Source organism: Saccopteryx bilineata, chromosome 5, assembly GCF_036850765.1.
Source record: "Saccopteryx bilineata isolate mSacBil1 chromosome 5, mSacBil1_pri_phased_curated, whole genome shotgun sequence".
In the NCBI taxonomy this organism is placed as follows: Eukaryota; Metazoa; Chordata; class Mammalia; order Chiroptera; family Emballonuridae; genus Saccopteryx; species Saccopteryx bilineata.
The window spans coordinates 123,752,624-123,780,347 of record NC_089494.1 but is presented as its reverse complement, the minus strand read 5'-3'; the positions used below and the strand labels follow the sequence as shown (position 1 = coordinate 123,780,347).

Here is a 27,724-nt window from a genome sequence, read left to right as displayed (position 1 = left end):
AATACCCCACTAACATCACTAGATAGATCCTCAAGAAAGAAAATTAACAAAGAAACAGCAGACTTATTGGAAACACTAGATCAACTCAATTTAATAGATATCTTCAGAACCTTTCACCCTAAAGCAGCAGAATATACATTCTTTTCAAGTGCTCATGGTACATTCTCTAGGATAGACCACATGTTAGGGCACAAAAGTGCTCTCAACAAATTTAAGAAGACTGAAATCGTATCAAGCACTTTCTCCGATCACAACGGCATGAAACTAGAAATGAATCACAACAGAAAAGCTCAAAAATTCTCAAACACATGGACACTAAATAGCAGGTTGTTAAATAATGAATGGATTAAGAATGAGATCAAAGAAGAAATAAAAAAATTTCTAGAAACGAATGACAATGAGCATACAACAACTCAAAATTTATGGGACACAGCGAAAGCAGTGCTGAGAGGGAAGTTCATAGCACTACAGGCATACTTTAAGAAGCTAGAAAAAGCTCAAATAAACAACTTAACCCTGCATCTAAAAGAATTAGAAAAAGAACAGCAAGTAAAGCCCAAATGTAGTAGAAGGAAGGAAATAATAAAGATCAGAGCAGAAATAAATGACATAGAGGCTAAAGAAACAATACAGAAGATCAATGAAACTAGGAACTGGTTCTTTGAAAAGGTAAACAAGATTGATGAACCTTTAACTAGACTCACCAAGAAAAAGAGAGAGAGGACTCAAATAAATAAAATTAGAAATGAGAGAGGAGAAATAACAACTGACACAACAGAAATACAAAATATTGTAAGAAAATACTATGAAGAACTGTATGCCAAAAAACTAGACAACCTAGATGAAATGGACAAATTCCTTGAAACATACAATCTTCCAAAAATCAATCTGGAAGAATCAGAAAACCTAAACAGACCGATTACAACAAAGGAGATCGAAACAGTTATCAAAAAACTCCCAACAAAGAAGAAAAGTTCGGGGCCCGATGGCTTCACAACGGAATTCTACCAAATATTCAAAGAAGAACTAACTTCTATCCTTCTCAAACTATTTCAAAAAATTCAAGAGGAAGGAAGACTTCCAAGCTCCTTTTATGAGGTGAGCATAATTCTGATTCCAAAACCAGGCAAAGACAACACAAAGAAAGAAAATTATAGGCCAATATCTCTGATGAATATAGATGCTAAAATCCTCAACAAAATATTAGCAAACCGGATCCAACAATATATGGAAAAAATCATACACCATGATCAAGTGGGATTTATTCTGGGGAGGCAAGGATGGTACAATATTCGTAAATCAATCAATGTGATTCATTACATAAACAAAAAGAAGGAGAAAAACCATATGATAATTTCAATAGATGCAGAAAAAGCATTTGATAAAATCCAGCACCCATTCATGATCAAAACTCTCAGCAAAGTGGGAATACAGGGAACATATCTCAACATGATAAAAGCCATCTATGAGAAACCCACAGCCAACATCATACTCAATGGGCAAAAATTAAAAGCAATACCCTTAAGATCAGGAACAAGGCAGGGGTGCCCCCTTTCACCACGCTTATTTAACATGGTCCTGGAAGTCCTAGCCACAGCAATCAGACAAGAAGAAGAAATAAAAGGAATTCAAGTTGGAAAAAAAGAAGTAAAACTATCATTATTTGCAGATGATATGATATTGTATATAGAAAACCCTAAAGTCTCAGTCAAAAAGCTACTGGACCTGATAAATGAATTCAGCAAAGTGGCAGGATATAAAATCAATACTCAGAAATCAGAGGCATTTTTATACACCAACAATGAACAGTCAGAAAGAGAAATTAAGGAAACAATCCCCTTCACAATTACAACCAAAAAAATAAAGTACCTAGGAATAAACTTATCCAAGGAGACTAAAGACTTGGACTCGGAAAATTACAAAGCATTGATAAAAGAAATAAAGGAAGATACAAACAAGTGGAAGCATATACTGTGCTCATGGTTAGGAAGAATAAACATCATTAAAATGTCTATATTACCCAAAGCAATCTATAAATTCAATGCAATACCAATTAAAATACCAATGACATACTTCAAAGATATAGAACACATATTCCAAAAATTTATATGGAACCAAATGAGAACACGAATAGCCTCAGCAATCTTAAAAAAGAAGAATAAAGTGGGAGGTATCACACTTCCTGATATCAAGTTATACTACAAGGCCATTGTACTCAAAACAGCATGGTACTGGCATAAGAACAGGCATATAGATCAATGGAACAGAACAGAGAACCCAGAAATAAACCCACAGTTCTATGGACAACTGATATTTGACAAAGGAGGCAAGGAAATACAATGGAGTAAAGATAGCCTCTTTAACAAATGGTGTTGGGAAAATTGGACAGCTACCTGCAAAAAAATGAAACTAGATCACCAGCTTACACCATTCACAAAAATAAACTCAAAATGGATAAAAGACTTAAATGTAGGCCGTGAAACCATAAGCATCTTAGAAGAAAACATAGGCAGTAAGCTCTCCGACATCTCTCGGAGCAATATATTTGCTGATTTATCTCCATGGGGAAGTGAAATAAAAGACAGGATAAACAAATGGGACTATATCAAACTAAAAAGCTTTTGCACAGCTAAAGACAACAAGAACAGAATAAAAAGACAAACTACACAATGGGAGAACATATTTGACAATATGTCTGATAAGGGGTTAATAACCAAAATTTATAAAGAACTCATAAATCTCAACACCAGGAAGACAAACAATCCAATCCAAAAATGGAAAAAAGAGATGAATAGACACTTCTCCAAAGAGGACATACAGATGGCCAGCAGGCATATGAAAAAATGCTCAACATCACTAATCATTAGAGAAATGCAAATTAAAACCACAATGAGATATCACCTCACACCAGTCAGAATGGAGCTCATCAACAAAACAACACAGAATAAGTGCTGGCGAGGATGTGGAGAAAAGGGAACCCTCCTGCACTGCTGGTGGGAATGCAGACTGGTGCAGCCACTGTGGAAAACAGTATGGAGATTCCTCAAAAAACTGAAAATCGAACTGCCTTTTGACCCAGCTATCCCACTTTTAGGAATATACCCCAAGGACACCATAGAACGGCTCCAAAAGGAGAAATGCACCCCCATGTTTGTGGCAGCATTGTTCACAATAGCGAAGATCTGGAAACAGCCCAAGTGTCCCTCAGAGGACGAGTGGATTAAAAAGCTTTGGTACATATATACTATGGAATACTACTCAGCCATAAGAAATGATGACATTGGATCATTTACAATAACATGGATGGACCTTGATAACATTATACGGAGTGAAATAAGTAAATCAGAAAAAAAACTAAGAACTATATAAATCCATACATAGAAGGGACATAAAAATGAGACTCAGAGACATGAACAAGAATGTGATAGCAACAGGGGTAGAGGGTAGGGGGAGGTGGGAGGGGGTGAAGAAGGAGAGAGGGGTTGGGGGAGGGGAGGGGCACAAAGAAAACCAGATAGAAGGTGACAGAAGACAATTTAACTTTGGGGGAGGGGTATACAGCACAATCAAATGTCAAAATAATCTAGAGATGTTTTCTCTCAACATATGTACCCTGATTTATCAATGTCACTGCATTAAATTTAATAAATAAATTTTTAAAAAAACATTGATAAAATACATCAAGGAAGATAAAAACAAGTGGAAGCATATACCATGTTCATGTATAGAATAAACATCATTAAAATGTCTGTATTACCCAAAGCAATTTATAAATTCAATGCAATTCTTATTAAAATATCAATGACATACTTCAAAGATATATAACAAATATTCCAAAAATTCATATGGAACTAAAAAAGAACACAAATAGCCTCAGCAATCTTGAAAAGGAAGAATAAAGCGGGAGGTATCACACTTCCGGATATCAAGTTATACTACAGGGCCATTGTACTCAAAACAGCCTGGTACTGGCATAAGAACAGGCATATAGGTCAATGGAACAGAACAGAGAACCCAGAAATAAACCCACAGCTCTATGGACAACTGATATTTGACAAAGGAAGTAAGAGCATACAATGGAGTAAAGACAGCCTCTTTAATAAATGGTGTTGGGGAAATTGGACAGCTACCTGCAAAAAAATGAAACTAGACCACCAACTTACACCATTCACAAAAATAACTCAAAATGGATAAAAGACTTAAATTTAAGTTGTCAAACCATAAGCATCTTAGAAGAAAACATAGGCAATAAGCTCTCCGACATCCCTCACAGCAATATATTTGCTGATTTAATTCCAAGGGCAAGTGAAATAAAGGACATAATGAACAAATGGGACTATATCAAACTAAAAAGCTTGCACAGCTAAAGACAATATGAACAAAATAAAAAGACAATCCACACAATGGGAGAACATATTCGACAATACGTCTGATTGGTTAATAACCAAAATTTATAAAGAACTAATAAAACAACTCCAGGAAGTTAAACAGTCCAATCAAAAAACGGGCAAGCCCAACCAGGTAGTGGTGCAGTGGATAGAGTGTCGGACTGGGATGCGGAGGACCCAGGTTCGAAACCCCGAGATCGCCAGCTTGAGCACGGGTTCATCTGGCTTGAGCAAAAGGCTCACCAGCTTGGACCCAAGGTCACTGGCTCCAGCAAGGGTTTACTCGGTCAGCTGAAGGCCCGCGGTCAAGGCACATATGAGAAAGCAATTAATGAACAACTAAGGTGTCGCAATGAAAAACTGATGATGGATGCTTCTCATCTCTCTCCATTCCTGTCTGTCCCTATCTATCCTTCTCTCTGACTGTCTCTGTTCCTGTAAAAAAAAAAAAAAAATTAAAAAGAAAAGAAAAAAAATGGGCAAAAGAAATGAATAGATGCTTCTCCAAAGAGGACATACAGATGGCCAATAGCCACATGATAAAATGTTCAACATCACTAATCATTAGAGAAATGCAAATTAAAATCACAATGAGATATCATTTCACACCAGTGAATGGCGCTCATTAACAAAATAACACATAGTAAGTGCTGGGAAGGATGTAGAGAAAAGAGAACCCTCCTGCACTGCTGGTGGGAATGCAGACTGGTGCAACTACTGTGGAAACAGTATGGAGATTCCTCAAAAAATTAAAAATCGAACTGCCTTTTGACCCAGCCATCCCACTTTTAGGAATATATCCCAAGAATACCATATCACTGATTCAAAAGAAGAATTGGGCCCTGGCCGGTTGGCTCAGCGGTAGAGCGTCGGCCTGGCGTGCAGGGGACCCGGGTTCAATTCCCGGCCAGGGCACATAGGAGAAGCGCCCATTTGCTTCTCCACCCCCGCCCCCCCCTCCTTCCTCTCTGTCTCTCTCTTCCCCTCCCGTAGCCGAGGCTCCATTGGAGCAAAGATGGCCCGGGCGCTGGGGATGGCTCCTTGGCCTCTGCCCCAGGCGCTAGAGTGGCTATGGTCGGGGCAGAGCGACGCCCCGGAGGGGCAGAGCATCGCCCCCTGATGGGCAGAGCATCGCCCCTGGTGGGCGTGCCGGGTGGATCCCGGTCGGGCACATGCGGGAGTCTGTCTGACTGTCTCTCCCCGTTTCCAGCTTCAGAAAAATACAAAAAAAAAAAAAAAGAAGAAATGCACCCCCATGTTTATGGCAGGATTGTTTACAATAGCCAAGATCTGGAAACGGCCCAAATGTCCCTCAGTAGACGACTAGATTAAAAGCTATGGTACATATATATACACAATGGAATACTATGGGGCCATAAAAAAGGCAGAGAAAGAAAAGTATCATATGACCTCACTCATTTGAGGAATCCAATGAACAATGTGAACTGAGGAACAGAATAGAGACAGGCAGGATCAAAGGAACCAGAGGGAAAGCAGACAGAGGGAAAGGGGATGAGAGGATGGGATTATCCTGGAGAGAAGAGTGGAGGGCGTTGCGGGTATGGGAGTAAGGGGGATGTTGAGGGGAACACTGTGGAGGGGGGGATGCATTTGGGGGCACACTGGAATCTATGTAAACACAATAAATTAAAATCAATAATAAAAAAAAAGAAAAAAGCCAAAAAAAAAGGGCACATATGACGGGCAACCAGTGAACAGCTACAATGAAGGAGCTACTTCTTCTCCCCCCACCCTCTTCTCTCTGTCAAATCAATAAATAAAATCTTAAAAAATAAATAAATAAAATAAAGTTTAATTATAAAAAAAAAAGAAATTACTTCACTCCTCAAAAAAGTAGTTGCAATAATTTTATAAAGGGGGAAATTATTAGCTTATGTGGTAAAGTTATGCTGGGCAAATTAATATTTAAAACAATTATAAAATAAGTGAATACTTACCACTATATAATGTCTGAATACATAATTGATTTTGCCTGCATGGCTTTTTGACACAAGCTGGTGGTGGATATTATAGAACGCCTGAGAGCCGATCTCAGAGTAGAAAATCACTACCGGACTGTCAGGACTGGAGCAGGGGTATCTGTGATCGCCTTTGAACAATAAGGGTTTGGGTCTGAAAACAAAGAGTAAAGCTTAAAATTATAAACAAAGTTTTTAAATAAAATGTAGCTATAGTAATGATAGTTTAAGATTACAGACATGTTAGTATAAAAAATATCAACATCTTAAATAGTCTTCAGTAAGAATGCTGTGAGTTATGCTCAGTGGTGAGCAAATAGCTCTTACTTGTTCGTCATTGAAAAAACAATAAAAGTACATTACATAAATACTAACATAAAATGCAGACTTTGATTAATAATAGTTACCAAATCCTAGAGAAGGGGGAAAAGCCAAAAAAAAAAGATGTATATCCAAATCTCACAGTACTGAAACTTTAATAAATTGTTTTACCATAAACAGAAAAATGTATTAAAGTTTTATCTGAAAATGTAAGTACAAATGCAAAAAAGCAGTGCTATCCTATTTACCCAAGGCCAGCAGAGGAGTACAAAGGGCACTGCCTAGCCAAATAGCAAGAGGTACTATTGTATTTGTCCACCATGGGAAACTGACCTTTAAGTAAAAATCCAGCCCAATAATTACCAACTTAATACTCAAATTAAGCTTGTAGGCCTGACCTGTGGTAGTGCAGTGGATAAAGTATAGACCTGGAACGCTGAAGTCGCTGGTTCAAAACCCTGGGCTTGCCTAGTCAAGGCAAAAATGGGAGTTGATGCTTCCTGTACCTCCCTTTCCTCTCCCCTCCCTCTCTAAAAATGAATAAAATCTCTTTAAAAAATTAAGCTTGCAATTATTCTTTAAATAGTTTGCTTTGTCTGAAACCAATAACATCCTGAGAGATCATTATCATTAATACAATTACCTAAGGCAATGGCTTTCATACAGTACTCTTTATGAAGCTGATAACAAAGTCTATGTAGTTTCTCAGAGACAGTCATTACTAAATAATCACAGTAATATTAAGTACTCTTATTATCTCCATTGTAAAAAGAGATAAGGAAAGAAAGGTTAAATAATCTGACAAAGTTCACAAAACATTTTAAGCAAAGGAGGTAGAACTCAAATCTAGTCAGTCTTGTTCCAGAATCCATATGCTAGACCCGTGTTTTTCAACTGCTGGTCCACACACAGATCACAAACAGTCCACCAGAAACATCATGCCAGGCCACAGAAGAGTTGACCATCCTGATGTTGCATGAAGATTATAGGAGTCTATAATCACTGGATCTATAATCTTCAGACAACATCAGTGGTTAACTCTTCTGTGGACTTGCACTGGTCTGTGGACCAGCGGTAGAAAAACACTGCTTTAAACCACTGTAATTAAAGACTAAAAAACCCATTTAAAAAAATCAGAAAGTAGAGTTGATATAGAAAAAAGCACAATGAATACATGCAATTCTTAGTGAGAAAAACACAATCTACCTTTCAGGTGCTGTTAGTAACAGCATCTCCAGGGCATCAAAATCACAGGTCCTCATTCCATGCACTGAGAAAAACGAGTTACAGCCTTCTGGTGGAGGCTCATCAGATGCTATCTGTAATTTAAGACACAAGACTTTTTAAAAACAATTCTAACCAAAGATAAGATAAAGACATGAATATTCTAAATAGATAATAAAATGATAACAATATAACATCAAAAAAAGCAAAATTAACATCTACTGAACACCCATTATGTGACAGGAAATAAGAGCATCAAACGTCACTGTTTTCCTTGAACAATTTCATCTAGTTCCTCCCAATATCACCCCATGAGAAAGGGGTTATTACTCCCAAAAAAGAACTTTAAAATTCTATCTCAGAAGGTATCAAAAGATATTCAAGGAGTACAGTATGCATTTTGTAGAAAATTGACCTTACAAATGTCAATTTTAAGTACCAAAGTATAAGGATGCAGTCCTAATTAAATAAACATGCAAATTAATACGAAACCTGTAATGCCAGTGACCGAGGCTGGCAGGTCCACATTGGATTCAGGCAAATGGTAGAATAACTGCAGAACCAAAAAGCATTGGGCCATTCCTGTTTAACAGATTCTTGCAAAGGCAGACTAGCAAACCAGCTTGGGAAATCTGCTTTTCAGGCCCCTCACAGTGGCAGGCATGCAATCTGCCATCTGCCATCTGCAATCCGAAATCCACAATGAGCGCAAACACCCATAGCCTTAAAAGACTTATCCACACGTGGCACTGCCACATGCTTATGCACTAATGAAGCAAAGCACTTGCAGCTGGTAAACCAGCAAGCAAGCCTAACACAGCTATTTTCCCAAAAAAGCCCCTCACTGAAATTGAAAGAATGATACAGAATCAAAAAAAAACTGGGCTTAAAAAAATTTATAAATGGAAAGGTAAAATTAACAACTATAGTACGAAATTCAAAGGAAAGGCTGAGTGAGTGTGCATTTATGTTTAGAGTGAAATGCATTAACGCCGACATATAATGAGACAAGTCAATCTGCAACTTTGATGAGAGGCACATCAAGAAGAGCAAGTGTGGTAATATGACCAAAGCAAAGAATAAAATGACAAGCACTAATGCACACCTTGATGTATTAATACTATGACACCCTCTTCTATAGATGGAATACAAAAAAAAGTAAGTAAAGAGGGGGAGAAATGAAAAGCTTGCTGTAAAAAACTGATATTAAAACTTTTTCAGGCCTGACCAGGCAGTGGCGCGGTGGATAGAGCGTCGGACTGGGATGTGGAGGACCCAGGTTCAAGACTCCAAGGTCACCAGCTTAAGCGAGGGCTCATCTGGTTTGAGCAAAGCTCACCAGCTTGGACCCAAGGTCGCTGGCTCAAGCAACGGGTTACTTGGTCTGCTGAAGGCCCGCAGTCAAGGCACATATGAGAGAGTAGTCAATGAACAACTAAGGCAGGGATTGGGAACCTATGGCTCGCGAGCCAGATGTGGCTCTTTTGATGGCTGCATCTGGCTCGCAGACAAATCTTTAATAAAAAAAAATAATGTTAAAAATATAAAACATTCTCATGTATTACAATCCATTCATTTCCTACTGCTCATGTTCATGGTTGTGGGTGGCTGGAGCCAATCACAGCTGTCCTCCAGGACAACACCAAATTTTTATTGGATAATGCGTATCGTACACAGGTCATTGTATGGCTCTCACAGAATTACATTTTAAAATATGTGGCGTTCATGGCTCTCTCAGCCAAAAAGGTTCCTGACCCCTGAACTAAGGTGTTGCAACGAAAAACTGATGACTGATGCTTCTATCTCTCTCTGTTCCTGTCTGTCTGTCCCTATCTATCCCTCTCTCTGACTCTCTGTCTCTGTGAAAAAACAAAAAACAAAAAACAAAAAACTTTCGGTATGACCAGGCAGTAGCACAGTGGATAGTGTTGACCTGGGACTCTGAGGAACCAGGTTCGCAAACCTGAGGCTGCCAGCTTGAGTGCAGGCTCACCAGCTTGAGCCCGGGGTCACTGGCTTGGGCATGGGATCATAGACATGACCTCATGGTCGCTGGCTTGAGCATGGGGTCACTGGATCAGCTGAAGTCCCCGAGTCAAGGCACCCATGAGAAGCAATGAACAACTGAAGTGACACAGCTACGAGTTGATGCTTCTCATCTCTTTCCCTTCCTGTCTCTTTTTCTTGCTACAAAAACAAACAAAAAACTTTTTCATTTCTGTGAGGCCACTGTCTGGCTGCAAGCCGTTTACCTGATGAGTGCATGAGCACATGTCAGAACTACATGTGTATGGCCTATATAAGGCTTTGGGTACTTGCACTATATGGCTATGGGAGCTTGCACTTGGGGGATTGCAGATTCACAGATTGCCTGCCTGTCACTATGAGGGGCCATTTTTCTGCTTGTTTGCCTGATAGGCAGTTTCCCCTGCCTGTGTGCTTGCCCACCGTTGTGAGACTTTATTAAACAGAATGGCCCAACCCTTTCTGGCTCCACAGTTTTTCTACCATCTGCCTAGATCCAATGTGAGCCTGCCTGGCCTCGGCCATCAGCATTACATCTGGTGTAGTCGGCAGGATTCAGAGCAGATGGGTATGGGGCAGCAGCCACCCTTGAGGGGTGAGGTAGAGGATTGGTCATTGTTATGGTTCCCCATGGCTGTCCTTTTGGGGACTGTGGGCTGTATAATTTTTACAGCCCTATGAGAGGAAACCAAAAGTTCTGTGCAGCCTGACCTGTGGTGGCGCGTGGACCTGGATGGAACACTGAGGTCGCCGGTTCGAAACCTTGGGCTTGCCTGGTCAAGGCACATATGGGAGTTGATGCTTCCTGCTCCTCCCCCTTCTCTCTCTCTCTGTCTCTCTCTCTCACTCCTCTCTCTCTAAAAAATCAATAAATAAAATATTTTTTTAAAAAAAAAATTAAAAAAAAAAAAAAAAAAGCTCTGTGCAAGAGGTGGCCCAAGGTCAAAAGCTCCAGGGTAAATTGCAGACCCAGCAGAAACAATGGCTTGAACTGGAACGAGCCCTGGAGAAGAAGGCCGAATGGGTTTGTGAGTTACAGTTTTCCCTGGAGGTTGAACATTGGCAGCAGCAGTTGTTGGAGGAACAACTCGGAGTTCAGCTTCAGGTTGAGAGCTGGCAGCTGCAGGAGTTGAAGATGTAGCTCAGGGATCAGGAACCTTTTTGGCTGAGAGAGCCATGAATGCCACATATTTTAAAATGTAATTCCGTGAGAGCCATACAACAACCCGTGTACGTTAGGCATTATCCAATAAAACATTGGTGTTGTCCCGGAGGACAGCCGTGATTGGCTCCAGTCACCTGCAACCATGAACATGAGCAGTAGGAAATGAATGGATTGTAACACATGAGAATGTTTTATATTTTTAACATTGTTTTTTTATTAAAGATTTGTCTGCAAGCCAGATGCAGCCATCAAAAGAGCCACATCTGGCTCGCGAGCCATGGGTTCCCGACCCTGATGTAGCTGTACCAGCAGAGTGAATCTGAGTTGGAGGGAGCAGGCATTTATAGCTCCTCTTTTGAGGATAAAAAGGCTTGGGCTGAAGCTGCCGTCACACACTCAGAGCTTGGCCAGTGGTCATCCAGAAGGTAAACACTCAGCAGCAGAGTACCTGCTAAGCCCTTGGTACGCCTGCTGCAACTGTGGGGCTTAGAATGGCATCATGCTTTCTGGAGCAGAGGTGGAGAGGTTAGCCACTGTTGCCACATGCTCCTCCTTGGGGCAGCGTCTTCAGAGCTGCCATGATGGCAGGGATGAGGGGGGAGGACTGAGGCCATATGTGAACCTAGTTGCCTGTAATGAACCTTTACCTTGGTGATTTGCACAGACGGCTGGGCTATCGTGGACTGACTCTTGGATTGCAACCTGAGGAGGGCACCAGTTTCCTAATTAGATGGACATGCCACCTTTGGACAGCATGAGACCCTGATGGGGAGGCCAGCTTTAGTGGACTCCCTCCTGCACAGGAAAGCTGCTCTCACCCAGTTGCAGAGATGCACCAAGGACATTTTTGGTTTCAATGGACATGGCCATGGACTGTACAGCCCCCTGCCTATGATGGTGCCTTGATGGCTCTGTGGGGTAGGGAGTTGGGCCTACAGTTTGCACCTTGGGCAAAGTGCTCAAAGAGACATTGTGAAGGATGCTTTTGTAATATAATTATTGTGTTAACTTTTGCTGTTGCTGTAGTCTCTGTTTGATAACATGTAGACTGTGAAGTAAGCGACCCTAAAGGGGTGGACTGTGGGGCAGCTAGCTGTGTTAGGTTTGCAAGCGGGTTTACCAACTGCAAGCACTTTACCTTACTAGTGCGTGGGTACGTAGCAGTGCCAAATGTGTGTGGCCTATGTAAGGCTGTGGGTGCTTGTGCTCAAGAGATGGGGTTTGTGGATGCACAGATTGCCTGCCCGCCACTGTGAGGGGGCCATTTTGTTGTTTGTTTGCCTAAAAGACAGTTTCCCCTACCTGTGTGCTTGTCCGCTGTTGTGAGAATTTATTAAATGGAATGGCCCAACCCTTTCTGACTCTGCAGATTCTCTACCATCTGTCTGAATCCAATGTGGTCCTGCCTGGCCTCGGCCACTGGTATTACAAGCCCCCTACTCCACGGTAGGTGGGAGGGCCTGTATATTCCAGGGTTGTGTCCATGAAAACCTTAAAGTGTCCTTGGTGCATCTCTCCAACTGAACGAGAGCAGCTTCTGGGTGCAGAAGGCTGTCTACCAGAGCTGCCCTCCCCCCATCAGGGTCTCTCATACTACTGTCCACGAACAATGTGTTCATCCATTAAGGGAACCAGTGCCCGCCTCTGGTAGCAGACCAAGAGTCAGTCCATGATAGACAGCCCAGCTGTCTGTGCAAATCACCAAGGTAAAGGTCCATTACAAGCAACTAGCCATTCAGCTCTTGTTTGTTTGTTTCTTTTGTTGTTGTTTTTTAGTTTGTTTGTTTGTTTTATAGAGACAGAGAGAGATTCAGAGAGAGGGATAGATAGGGACAGACAGACATGAACGGAGAGAGATGAGAAGCATCAATCATTGGTTTTTCGTTGCGACACCTTAGTTGTTCATTGATTGCTTTCTCACATGCGCCTTGACCGTGGGGCTACAGCAGACCAAGTAACCCCTTGCTTGAGCCAGCAACCTTGGGTCCAAGCTGGTGAGCCCTGCTCAAACCAGATGAGCCCATGCTCAAGCTGGCGACCTCACGGTCTCGAACCTGGGTCCTCCGCATCCCAGTCCGACGCTCTATCCACTGCGCCACCATCTGGTCAGGCTATTCAGCTCTTTATTAACAGACCTCAGCACCTTTCCATAGTGTGATGTTTGTTGCCACAAGGCCCATCCAAAACTCTCAACAGGCTCACAGGGCCTGGCGGGGTCGAACACAGTCAGGGCCTGTGTTACCTTAACAGTTCTCTTAGAGGCTGCTGCTGTAAAAAAAAAAAAAAAAAAAAAAAAAACAAACAAAAAAAAAAACACCTATTACCTTCTAATGCCAACACCTGCTGTACATCAGAATGGGACCAGTGGATTGCCAATTTCATATGGGACCTCTGACTCCTGCCTGTCCCTGTCGGACGGGTCCCTCGCCCTTCCCCCTATTCAAACTGGGACAAGGGGTCTTGGGGATCCTGTAACCTGAACACCAGTCATTTTCCTGGCAGATGCTGGGGCCACCTGCTTCTCAACTTTTTCAGCAGCTAGAACCTCTGTTCACACTCAAGTTGCCACCAAAGCTCCAACAAGACTTTATTAGGCTTGCTATCTAATTTCTATCTGCCCTGTCCACAATCAAATCTACCCGCATCTGTGTTCCAGTAACTTTCGCAGGCCCGTTTCTCTTGTTAGTCAGGGGCGCAGCACAGACAGCAGCCCTCACAGCCTTACAGTCCATCTCTGTTCAGGAGAGCATGGTGCCATCCACCTCTATGTCCCACAGCTGCACCAAGCAGGCAGACAGGGACTCAGTGGCTTTCTGTCTGAATTTCACCCCCAACTACATCAGCTCTGTCTGGGGGTAGGGCCAGACCACAGAGTGCTCCACTTCCTGGGGAGGAGGCTGAGGCTGTAGCTGCCCAAGGGACTCTTGGCTGCTATGTCTTTACCTTCTTGGTGACCACCAGCTGGGCTCCGAGTCTGCAGATGGCAGTTGCAGCCAGAAACTCCCCCTCAGAAGAGTCGGAAGTGCCTGCTCCCGCTGACTCAGAGATCTGCTAGCAGGACTACAGCTCCATCTTCCACGCCCGCTTCGGCTCCTGCAGCTGCTGGCTCTTGGCCTGAAGCTGACTCTCAAACTCCTGAACCCACAGTTGTTTCTCCAACAGCCGTCGCGGCCAATGTTCAGATTACAGGGCACACTGCAACTGGTGAACCCATAACTCTTTATCCAGAGACTGCTCAAGTTCCAGGCACCATTGGTGCTCAGCCTGCACCTCAAACACCTTCTCCAGTGCTCGCTCCAGTTCACACCGTGGGCTCTCAGTATGCAGCTCACTCTGGAGCTTTCAACCTCACTCGGCTTCTTACACAGGGCTCTTGGTTTCTTCTCATACAATTGTAAAAAACACCCAGGCTATGGTCCCCACCAGGAGAGCCACTAGGAATAGCCATTTCTTTATTCCTGCCCTCAAGGGTATCAGCGGCTCCTACCGATCTGCTCTGAACCCTCCTCACTACACCAGATGCAATGTCAGTGACTGAGGTCAGGCAGGTTCACACTGGATTCGGGCAGACGGTAAAGGAACTGCGGAGCCAGAAAGGGTTCGGCCATTCCATTTAATAGTCTTACAACGACGGACAAGCACACAGGCAGGGGAAACCGCCTTTTAGGCAAACAAACAGAAAAATGGCCCTTCACAGTGGCGGGCAGGGAATCTGCTATCCACAATCCCCCTGAGCACAAGCACCCATAGCCTTATATAGCCCATATACAAGTGGCGCTGCCACGTGCTCACACATTAATCAGGCTAAGTGTTTATACCTGGTAACCCCGCAAGCGAGCCTAATACAGCTGCCCCACACCCAGCTTCAATAATTATCAACTCATGGCCAATCTTACTTCATATACTTTTCTATGAAATATCATTAAATCATTTCAACACAAATTCTAAATAATATTTCATTTTATTTCTAATGTTTCTATATGTTGCAGTAAAAGTATTTTTCTTTTTCTTTTGCAATAGAAGTTTTTTTAAAAAACAATACCATTATCATTAAAAAGTAAAAAAATTCTGCATAAGTGGCAACTGACAGCATCATTTTTCAATCTTCCCAAGTTCCCCCCAAAACAAAGCAACTACACAGCAAGCAGCAAAAAAAAATTTTTTTTAAATGGACCACATCTATGACAATATTAGGTGGGAAGATATCCCTCGATACAAAACCTAAATAAGACCCATGTTACCAGAATGCCATGGAGAACAACACAGAAGGAAACAAGATTCAGATAACACTGAGAACAAGAACACCACAAACAGCCAACAAAGTTCACTGGAAAGTGTGTTGGGCCAATGGGTTTTGTTCAATCTAGCATAAAGGCAGCACAAGGGGCCCGTGATCAAGTTTAAAGGGACTAAGGCAATTAAGCCACCGTGAACTCTCAAACTCACAAGTGAGCTCTCTACAAAAGGGCTCCACTATAAGGAGAAAATGCTGAGGGTGGAATAAAACTTTAGGAGAACAGAAAGAGACCATAAAAGAGGAAGTCCAAATGGAAGTGTAGAAGGGGAACAAAATCAAGAAATTTCATAAAGTAAGCCACCATTATGTTTAATTTTACAGGAAATCAACAGAAAGGGGAGCCATGCCAATCTTTAAAAGTTAACTAAAACTAATTTCACAGCAAAATGAGCAGAAAGATCTCAGTGTCAAATTCTATAGAAAGCTATTATAAGAAAAGGGTGGAGGGCCCTGGCCAGTTGGCTCAGCGGTAGAGTGTCGGCCTGGCGTGTGGGGGACCCGGGTTCGATTTCCGGCCAGGGCACATAGGAGAAGCGCCCATTTGCTTCTCCACCCCCTCCCCCTCCTTCCTCTCTGTCTCTCTCTTCCTCTCCCACAGCCAAGGCTCCATTGGAGCAAAGATGGCCCGGGCGCTGGGGATGGTTCCTTGGCCTCTGCCCCAGGCACTAGAGTGGCTCTGGTCACGGCAGAGCGACGCCCCGGAGGGCCAGAGTATCGCCCCCTGGTGGGCAGAGCTTCGCCCCTGGTGGGCGTGTCGGGTGGATCCCGGTCGGGCGCATGCGGGAGTCTGTCTGACTGTCTCTCCCCATTTCCAGCTTCAGAAAAATACAAAAAAAAAAAGAAAAAAGAAAAGGGTGGAGGGATAACAGAAATACAGCCTCATTCTCTCTCTTTCTTTTTTTTTTTTTTTTTTTTTTACAGAGGCAGAGATAGACAGGGACAGACAGACAGGAACGAAGAGATGAGAAGCATCAATCATCAGTTTCTCGTTGTGCGTTGCGACTTGTTAGTTGTTCATTGATTGCTTTCTCACATGTGCCTTGACCGCGGGCCTTCAGCAGACCGAGTAACCCCCTGCTGGAGCCAGCGACCTTGGGTCCATGCTGGTGAGCTCTTTGCTCAAGCCAGATGAGCCCATGCTCAAGCTGGTGACCTCGGGGTCTCGAACCTGGGTCCTTCCACATCCCAGTCCGACGCTCTATCCACTGCGCCACCGCCTGGTCAGGCTCTCTCTTTCTTTTAACAGAAAGTTTTTAGTTTTTAATGACCTTGTAAATAAGCTCCCATTTCAAAATAAAAATAAATTCCCAGATCATATAGATGTTTACAGTGTCTACATTTATCTAAGGAACATCCATACCTTTTCAGTTTTAAGATGTTAACTAAATTTCTGTGATAAATATACTTTTATTTAATACCAAGAACATTACAGAGTTAATGCACAATCCTAAGGATAAGCTAGTAGTCACTACCATATTCTTAAGTCTTCACTTTAGACGCTGTTACTGCCTGACCTGTGGTGGCGCAGTGGATAAAGCATCGACCTGGAAATGCTGAGGTCGCTGGTTTGAAACCCTGGGCTTGCCTGGTCAAGGCACATATGGGAGTTGATGCTTCCTGCTCCTCCCCTCTTCTCTCTCTCTGTCTCTCCTCTCTCTGTCTCTCCCTCTCCTCTCTAAAATGAATAAATAAAAAAATAATAGACGCTGTTACTTCCAGCACAGGTAAGCAAGCAGTCTTTCATGTGTTCAAACACTAGAATCTTTGGTTGCTAACCCCTATCAGCTGCTTACAAACAAGAAGCCAACCATTTTTATTTTTTGACAGAGACAGAGAGAGAGTCAGAAAGAGGGACAGAAAGGGAGAGAGATGAGAAGCATCAATACTTCGTTGTGGCACCTAGTTGTTCATTGATTGCTTTCTCATCTGTGCCTTGATGGTGGGGGCACTACAGCAGAGCTAGTGACCCCTTGCTCAAGCCAGTGACCTTGGGCTTCAAGCCAGTGACCTTGGGTTTCAAGCCACCAACCTTTCGGCTCAAGCCAGAGACCATGGGGTCATGTCTATAATACCATGCTCAAGCTGGTGAGCCCACACTCAAACTGGCAACCTTAGGATTTTGAACCTGGGTCCTCCGCGTCCCAGTCCAATGCTCTATCCATTGCGCCACCACCTGATCAGGCGAAGCCAACCATTTTAAAACTGTTTTAAGTGTTCAAACCTCCCAGAGATGGATAAACCTTAAGAATGCACAACTGGCCCTGGGCGGTTGGCTCAGTGGTAGAGCGTCAGCCTGACGTGTGGAAGTCCCAGGTATGATTCCCAGTCAGGACACACAGGAGAAGCACCCATCTGCTTCTCCACCCTTCCCCCTCTCCTTCCTCACTATCTCTCTCTTCCCTTCCTGCAGCCAAAGCTTCAGTAGAGCAACGTTGGTCTGGGCACTGAGTATGGCTCCATGGCTTCCACCTCAGGCGCTAGAATGGCTCCGGTTGCAATGAAGCAATGGCCCCAGATGGGCTGAGCATCATCCACTGGAGGGCATGCCAGGTGGATCCCAGTCGGGTGCATGCAGGAGTCTGTCTGACTGCCTCCTCGTTTCCAACTTCGGAAAAATACCCCCCCCAAAAAAAGAATGCACAACTGTGAGCATTTACAACCATCACAACTGTGGCTGTAGACTGTGTCACTGTTCTGAAATGAGATCTCAAAGCAGTCTAGTTCAAAGTAAAAGATTTTATCAAAAAATTGGCATATGCACAATTTCTCCACCAATTTGTGTGTCAACCATTTAGTTAACTTTTCCATTTGAACAAATGCAATAGAAAACTAGACAGCATGTTTCTCTCTCTGTTAATATTCACAATTATAGCAGCTACACTTTGGGACACAGCATCACCAGTGCTGCCCAGAGCCAGTTTATACTGATATTAAGTTCTTTACACCAAGTAAATGGTTGCCCACAACCAGTGGCTAGTGTACATATAGACTACAATTTCTAGATTTGACGAGAAACAAATATTGCTCCGATCATATACACTGCTTCTCCTGTTCATCAATTCATGTTTAGACACCTGTGGGGGTGTAAGCCTGCTGCCCTGCACACTGAAACTGCCTGCTGTGCTGCTTTCTACTTCAACATCGCCCAGTAAAATGTGCAATCACAGTGGTGGTCCAGGGTCCTGAAAAGAATGCCAGCCTCAGACACATGGAACTGGGGTATCAACACACAGCCCCTGACAATAGTTTAAGTACAGGGCAAATTCTGCAAGAAATGCCTTACATAAAACTTCAACAGGGTAGGCATCCTCTTTTCCCTTATCTTTTCAGTTTTGTTTGTTGCAGCCTTTAGTCCTTATCATGGCCAGATAGTTCTATTAAATAATACTGATACATCAAAACGTGTCCTATTGATTCCATATCATGTCAGTGACTGGTCCATACCAAGACATGCAGTGATGCTAGCAAACCAGGCAGTGCCATGAGATTTTATTCATTTTTTTTTTTTTAGAGAAGAGAGGGAGAGACAGACTGAGAGAGAGAGAGAGACAGAGAGAGAGAGAGAGAGGAGAGACAGAGAGAGAGAAGGGGGGAGGAGCTGGAAGCATCAACTCCCATATGTGCCTTGACCAGGCAAGCCCAGGGTTTCAAACCGGTGACCTCAGCATTTCCAGGTCGATGCTTTATCCACTGCGCCACCACAGGTCAGGCTTGCCATGAGATTTTTATCTTGTCTGTATGGGATGTGTGACCTTGTCCTATTGTCTCTGTGCTTTTGGCCAAACCAAAATCAATAAGCAATAACTTATTACAGTCATGCCCAATACCCATTAGGAAGTTATCTGACTTAATGTCTCTGTATATAAAATTCTTTGTGTGCACATGTTCAATTCTAATGGTCATCTGGCCAACTAACATAAGTGCAGTTTTCATTATGAACCCTCTTGATGGAAAACTGAAGAGGTCTTCCAGGCTGGATCCAACAAGATCCAGGACTAGCACACTGTAGTCTTGTTCCTGACAATTCCATCCTGTGGGGGGTGCCAACCCCACTTTTGAAAATCTTACAGTTTGCTCTTCTACAGCCAAATGGATGCCTGGCCTCTGGAGACTCTCAATTCAATGCCACTTCCTCACCACTGGGGATGCTGATCACCAGATAAATGTCCTGAAGGAGCCAGACTAATCATCCCTACCAGTTTACATTCCATTCCGACAATGGACTTGGCCTCAGAGCTGCTGCTGCTGTCACTGAGGCTAACAGAGCTTTGATGCCCCTGAGCCAGGACAGGCCTCTAGGCTCGACCAGGAAGGAGCCAGGCTGCAGGGGGTAGTGGGCGATGGGGCACCTGATCACCACCCTTGGTCAGGTTTTTGTGAAGGGTTCTCGTAGTTCCCAGACAGGGCCACTTGTTTTTGGGTGGGCTGGAAGGGGCACATGACTTAGAGGGGTGATGCCATTGACACCACTCTGCCCAAAGAGACCGTCATCCTGTGCCTTGCCATCTGGTTACTACAGCTCTAGCCCCTTACATTCTTGTCCTTACAGATGACAGCTACAGATGAATTTCTATAGCGACAAGAATCTTCTACACCTGTACTGTCTGATATGATGGTAGCCACTTGAATATGGCTAATGACACCCAAGAGCTAAATTTTTATTTCATTTATTTTTAATTGATTTAAATGTAAGTAGCCACATATGGTGAGTGGCCACCATAAGTCAGCTACAGTCAATAAAACCATGTCAGGTCTTTTGGTGGAAGGTTGAGACTCCTCTCTTCCAACATGGCTGATGGGGACTCTCCAAACACCGTGCACTGTCGACGCAGCCACACGAAATTCACGGAAGATCAGTTGAAAGTCCTCATCCAAGCATTCGACCAAAATCCTTACCCAGGTTACGCTATCAAGCAAAAGCTTGCTTTAGAAATGAACATCGAAGAGTCCAGAATCCAGATTTGGTTTCAGAATCGAAGAGCAAGGCACCAAGTCCAGAAAAGACCAGAGCATGAGGAGGACTTAGAAGCAAGCCAAGACAAAGATCAGCCTGTAGAGAAGACTCAAAGTAAGGAAGGTAGACGTTGTCGGACCAGCTATACTTCCTCCCAGCTGCACACCCTCAACACGGCGTTTGCAAACAACCCTTATCCTGGGATTGAGTCCAGAGAGCAGCTTGCTAAGGACATCGGGGTTCCAGAGTCAAGAGTCCAAATTTCGTTTCAGAATCGAAGATCTAGAGACCAGGTCCAGGTTAAAAAAGAACCGGATTAGCCTGGCCTATGGTGTGGTGGCTAGAGCGCTGACCTGGAGCGCTGAGGTTGCCGGTTTGAAACCCCCCAGGCTTGACCCTTCAACGCACATACAACAAGCAAATGATGAGCTCAAGTGAAGCAGCTATGAGTTGATCCTTCTCGTTCCTCCCTACCCTTCCTCCCTCTGTCAAAATCAATAAATAAAAATTTTTTTAATTAAAAAAAAAAGACAAACACAAAAACTAGAAACTGATCAGCTTTTAAAACAATAACAAGACCAGGAACAAAATCTGACACCAGAGAGTTCAAGGTCATCGGCCTTTGAACTCTGGCTCAAAGCAGAGCCTCCTAAGTGCTCAGTCTTCCCACGGTGGTGGGGCCAACTCCAACTTCTCCTCAGAGGTGAGAGGCTCCATCCATTCAAATGCCTGGTCAGGCTCCATGGAGTCAAGGGGATCAGTTCCAGTCTCTGAAGACTCTTCCCAAGTCTGGGTCCTCCCCAGGGAATTCCCTTACATGCTTTTCCAGCTGGCGTGCAGAGATCTCATGAGAACCTAAATATTTTTTTTACCTGACCTGTGGTGGTTAGAGTGTCAACCTGGAACTCTGACAGAGTCGCCAGTTCGAAACCCTGGGCTTGCCCCGGTAAAGGCAACTCGAGTGAAGCAAGTAAGAGTTAGCTGATTCTTATCTCCCCTCCCCCACATTTCCTCTTTCTGTAACGTCAATCCATAAAGTATTTAAAAAAAAAAAAAAAAAAATGTCAGAAATACACAGCCAGAAGATGGATAAAAATGTAACCTAGCCTGACCAGGCAGTGGCACAGTGGAAGGAGTGTTGGACTGGGATGCAGAGGACCCAGGTCTGAAACCCCAAGGTCGCCAGCTTGAGTATGGGCTCATCAGGCTTGAGCACAAGCTCACCAGCTTGAGCACGGATCGCTGACTTGAGTATGGGATCATAGACATGACCCCATCGTCGCTGGCTTGAGCCCAAAGGTACTGGATTGAGCCAGGGGTCACTCACTCTGCTGTTGACCCCTGGTCTAGGCACATATGAGAAAGCAATCAATGAACAACTGAGGAGCTGCAACAAAGAGCTGCAACAAAAAATTGATGCTTCTCATCTCTCTCCCTTTCTGTCTTTCTGTCCCAATCTTTCCCCATCTCTCTGTCACACACACCAAAAAAGTAACCTACTGTTTCAAGCAACTAAAATACATTAATTACATAAGATGTAAAGAGTAAGAAAATTATACAAGATGTAAAAGAATAATCTAAGTCATAATTAGAGAAGCACAGAAACAAGGTAACAGGCTCAAGAAAAAATTATAAGTAAAAGAAAAGTCATTTTAAAAATGAAGATTAAACCAGAATGAGCATAAAAATGAAAGCAATGATTTAAGATAAACAGAAGATGAAAGGAGGAAAACACTTTAAAAAATGAGAGATTCAAGAGATCAAGAGAAAGTAATAAATAATAAAATTATGCAAAAAAATTCAACATATAGATGATACCATTTCCAAAATGAGGGAACAGAACAAACAAATTTACCTTTTTAAAGAAACTTTCTGTAAACAAAAAATTATTTGAAACTTTGTGTTAAAAGAACATATTGTATACCTAAAAATACAGACCCAGAACAATCACTGCTATGCTATAAACTATCACTTTAAAGAAAAAATAAAATCCACTGGCCTTCTAGACAAAAATAACAAGTGACTATATGGGGAACAAAATATAATATCATGTTTCTGCAAAAAAGACTTATATACTGAAAGTAAATGAAATGATATGTTTAAGATAGTTAAGAAAAAAATATAAACCAAGTATTTTATACCCAGACTGTTATATAAACAAGCAAAAACTGAAAAACTGTTTCTGTGAGCCCCTCCTGGGGAACCAACCAGTCAGCAGCATCAGAAAAGCCAGTTGACTAGAGACAATGTAGCAAAAGGACTGGTGGTGAGCATTAAAAATACAAATTATTTACATTAACAAAACTAAATGAGGATTAAAGGGGAGAAAGTATTTATATAGTATGAAGTGAAACACCGATGTTCCAGGTGGAAATACTCATTTTTTAGAATGGGGAGATAGACTATAGGGACTACTAGGCCAAAAGAAAAATTTTTTATTGTCTTCACTAAATGTAACTGTGCCAATAGTATGAATTGTTATTAGTGCTACTGTGCTTGTAATGTGGATAGTGAGATAGTCTACCATCCCTTACATTCCTGAGAACTAAGATTCTCAATGTGGAAGAGACATATGTGTAACAAAGTAGTCCTTAATTTAAATTGAATATCAGTAGGAACTCATTTAGTATTTCATCTTTAAATAGCTTTTTTTTTAGAGGAGTGATGAGGAGAGAAAGAGAAAGAAGAGGGAGGAACAGGAAGCATCAACTAATAGTAGTAGCTTCTCATGTGCCTTGACTGGGCAAACCCTGGCTTTCAAGCAGAAGACCTCAGCATTCCAGGTCGACACTTTATCCATTGCACCACCACAAGTCAGGCATCATCTTTACATAGCTTTATATATTTAGTCTTTAGATAGAGATATGTAGTTATTCCCTATCACTAACCATTTAAAATGCCTAAGAATAATAACCAACCCACTGGCAATGAATATCCCTAGTGCCTAGACTGTGCTCCTAAAATATCATCTTTCTACCTCACCCTTTAAAGAAAAACCCTTTTTTTTTTTTTCAGATTTCTCCAGTTAAGAAAAACCCTTTAATGAGTTTCTTAGAACAGTGATTTGCAAACTTTTCCACTTCACAGCACATGGAAACTAATTACTAAAATTCTGCAGCACACCCAAAAATACATTTTTTGCTGCTGACCTGCCAAAGAAAAAGATATAATTTTGATTCATTCACACAAGATGGCTATTGTGATTTTTTATTTGACAATCTGAGGGAAAAGAGGTCAGTGCCCTTGACTAAACAGTCAGATATTTACTGCATGTTTTAAAAATTCTTGCAGCATACCAGAGTGCTGTATCACTATCTGGGGCCAAAGATGTATAAAACAAACCAGAAACTAGAGAGCAAGGAGGAAATCAAAGGCGACTAGGGTGGTATCAAAAGATCTCAGTAGAGAACTCACGCTTTTTGATTTCCCAAATTAGTACAAAGTTACAGCAATCAAAACAGCACAGTATTAACAAACAATGGAATAGAACACCCCAGAAATAAACTTCAAATATGCAGTCAACTGACTGTCAACACAGTGCCAAAACCATTCACAGGTCTTAAATAGACATATCTCCAAAGATATACAGATAGCTAATAAGCACATGAAAAGATGCTCCACATCATTGTCATTGGGGGAAAGAAATCAAAACCACGAGTTGCTAAATGGTCAAAGAGATGCTAGTAAATCAAACTCATTCAGAAGTGTATCACCCACTAGGATAGCCATTATTAAACATAAAATAAATAACAAGCTGGCCAAAATGTGAAGAAAGTAAAATCCTGGTGCATTACTGGTATAGCTCCTATGGAAAAAGAGTCTGGCAGTTTCTCAGAATGTTAAACAAAGAATTACTACATGATCCATGAATTACATGCCTAGTTACACACCAGAAAGAAGTGAAATCAGGGGTTAAACTATATACTTGCACACCAGTGTTCCATAGCAGCATTATTCACAATAGCCAAAAGGCAGAAACTATCCAAATATCCTTCAACTGAGGAACAGATAAACAAAGTGTGTTATATGCATATAATGGACTATTAGTCATAAAAAGAAACAAAATTCAGATACATGCTACAACACAGATGAACATAAAAAACATTACACTGTATTAAACCAGACACAAAAGGATCAACAATATATCATTCCAATTATAGGAGATATCTAGAATGGGCAAATTCAGAGATAGAAAGCAGAATTGTGGTTGACAGGGGTTGACATAGTTTGTTTGGAAAGATGACTGAAGTTCTAAAGATGGAGGTGGTAATGACCGCAGACAATGTGAATATACTAAATACCACTGAGCTGTATGTGCACTTAGAAATGTACAGTTATAAATTTCATTTTATGTATTATTTGACACAATAAAATTTTTAAAAACCTCACTGGTCAAAAAAGGATGCCAGTAAATCATCCGCATTTATTTTATTTATTCATTTTTTAGAAAGGAGAGGGAGAGACAGAGAGAGAGAGGGAGAGGAGAGACAGAGAGAGAGAAGGGGGTTGGAGCTGGAAGCATCAATTCCCATATGTGCCTTGACCAGGCAAGCCCAGGGTTTCGAACCGGCGATCTCAGCATTTCCAGGTCGACGCTTTATCCACTGCGCCACCACAGGTCAGGCCAAATCATCCACATTTTTATATACCAATAATGAACTATCAGAAAGGAAACTAAGAAAACAATTCTATTTATAACTGCATCCAAAAAAAAAAATGAAATGCTGAGGAATAAATTTAACCAAGGATGTAAAAGACCAGTACTCAGAAAATTATGAGACAATAAAAAAAGAAACTGGCCTGACCTGTGGTGGCGCAGTGGATAAAGTGTTGACCTGGAACACTGAGGTCACCGGTTCAAAACCCTGGGCTTGCCTGGTCAAGGCACATAAGGGAGTTGATGCTTCCTGCTCCTCCCTCCCCCTTCTCTCTCTCTTTCTCTCTCATTCTCTCTACCCTCTAAAAATTAATAAAAGAAAATTTTTTAAAAAATTAAAGAAAAAAGAAACTGAATTAAATGCAAATAAATGGAATCATAGACTATGCTCATGGATAGGAAGAATTAATATTGTTAAACTGTCCATACCACCCAAAGCAATCTATAGAGTCAATGCGACGCCTACCAAAATACCAATAACGTGGACCTTGGAGGGTTGGCACAGTGGATAGTGTCGGCCTGGCATATGGACATCCCAGGTGTGATTCCAGTCAGGACACAAAAGAAAAGTGACCATCTGCTTCTCGTCCCTGCCCTCATCTTTCCCTCTTCTCCTCCCATAGCCAGAGTTTCAATTAGTTCAAATGTCACCCAAGGCACTGAGGATAGCTTCTACGATCAGTCAACCTCAGGCACAAAAAATAACTCAGTTGATTCAAGATTCATACCCAGACAGGGGTTTCCTCAAGATGGGAATTGCTGGGGTGGATCCCAGTGGGGGCACATACAGAAGTCTCTATCTTCCCTTCTCTCACTTACAAAAAAATTACCAATAATGCATTTCACAGAATTAGAATAATTCAAAGATTTATATGAAACCACAAATGACCCCAAATAGTCACAGCTACCTTCAAAGAGAAGAACAAGGTTGGAGGAATCATGCTACCTGATAACCTAATCTATAATGCAATAGTAATCAAAATAGCACGGCACTGGCATAAAAAAAGACAAACAGATCAATGGAACAGAGACCCCAGAAATAAACTCACACCTATAGTCAATTAATATTTGACAAAGGAGGCACCTTCCGGAATCAACAACAGGAAGCCAATAATCAAGATTAAAGTGGCCTCAGGGGATTCCCAAGATGGCAGTGGAGTAGGCAGACAACAGACAGCCAGCTCCCACCACCAAACTGCATTACAAATTAATTTAGAAACAATCATCGTTAAAAACCAACTTTGGACTAAAAGAACAGATCTCAAAAACCAAGGAGCTAAGAAGAATCCACACCGATCCTGGTAGGGAGTGTGGGGATGCGGTGGGGGCTACCCTGCTCCCAGGAGTGAGGGGAGGCTGAGGTTGAGGGTCCAGAAGGGCTCTCATTACAAGGAGAGAGACCCTGAGAGACGGGGGCCCTCAGTCTCAGGACTACAGACCCAGCTGAGAAATCCAAGGACTGGAAGAAACAGCACTGAGCGGGGAGAAGAATGAAAATTCTGTATGTGGGAAGCAGCTGGGGTGCCTTAAAGGGAAAGAGCAGAAAATATTCCTCACAGCCACTTGTGTAGAGTTCCGGGGGCAAGCAGGGCTGAGAGGACTGATTTTCCTCACATGAGGAAAGTGGGGAAAGCGAGACAAACAGTGACAGGGAGAGGAGTGCCTAGGATGAACTGAGTTAAGCTGACTCATTCTCTAGTGCTAAGGCAGGCATAGCTGAGGGAGGGATTGAACCCTCCACACAGCACAAGCCTAAAGTGGTTCCGGGTGTCCCACCTCCAAAAAGCTCTCCAGCTCCAATCAGCGCAAAGCTCACAGTGGAAAGGAGGAAGTAAAGGGGAGGGACAGTAACTCAGGTTTACGGAGAGACCTGAGCTACATCTCCCCCTTCTGATACCTGAGAATGTGCCCCGCACCCAGAGAGCAATTGGCAGAACACGCCTTCAGTTTCTCAGAGGTCACACCAACCCCATTCCTGAATAAGTTTCAACTAAGCCCCCTGCTGAGATAAGCAAACTAAAAGCAGGCAAATTAAGACTTTAAAGTGGCTCTACTAGATAAGGAGACCAGGAGGCAAACAAGCCTGCAAACCACACACAGAAACAATAGGAAAACAAAGGAACTTAAGCTATATGAATCAACAAGAAAACTCCCCAGAAAAAGATCTGGATGAAAGGAAGTAATCAAATTACCAAATGTAGAGTTTAAAATAATGACTGTTAGGATTCTTAAGGATCCCAAAGCTACAATGGATGGACTTATTGAGCACCTAAATAAAGAAACTGTAAGGATCAAAAAGGACACAGAAATCATAAAAAAGAACCAGATAGAAATGACAAACACCTTACTGTATTGGTTTATTGTTTCTAATAATCTTTTTGTGGAGTCCTTCGGGTTTTCGATGTATAGGATCATATCATCAGCAAAAAGTGATACCTTTACTTCTTCTTTTCCGATATGGATGCCTTTTATTTCTTTGTCTTGTCTGATTGCTCCGGCCAGAACTTCTAGCACCACGTTAAATAAGAGTGGAGAGAGTGGACAACCCTGTCTTGTTCCTGATTTAAGGTAGAAAGTCCTCAGTTTTATGCCGTTTAATATGATGTTGGCTGATGTTTTATCATATATGGCCTTTATCATGTTGAGATATTTTCCTTCTATACCCATTTTGTTGAGAGTCTTAAACATAAAATTGTGCTGTATTTTATCAAGCC

At 42.3% G+C, this 27,724-nt stretch overlaps 1 protein-coding gene and 1 pseudogene across 4 annotated transcripts in view; both read right to left on the bottom strand.

The window, feature by feature from the left end:
• UGGT1 (UDP-glucose glycoprotein glucosyltransferase 1) overlaps positions 1–27,724 on the bottom strand; it is a 274,935-nt gene that overhangs the window by 180,188 nt on the left and 67,023 nt on the right. For all 4 annotated transcript variants that reach the window (XM_066232988.1, XM_066232987.1, XM_066232989.1 and 1 more), the window contains 2 exons: positions 7,895–8,007; positions 6,347–6,521 (listed from right to left, as the gene is read on the bottom strand). In XM_066232988.1, the coding sequence (XP_066089085.1) occupies positions 6,347–6,521; positions 7,895–8,007 (288 nt within the window). The remainder of the gene's footprint in view (positions 1–6,346; positions 6,522–7,894; positions 8,008–27,724) is intronic.
• On the bottom strand, positions 18,600–19,610 carry LOC136337957 (casein kinase I pseudogene; annotated as a pseudogene).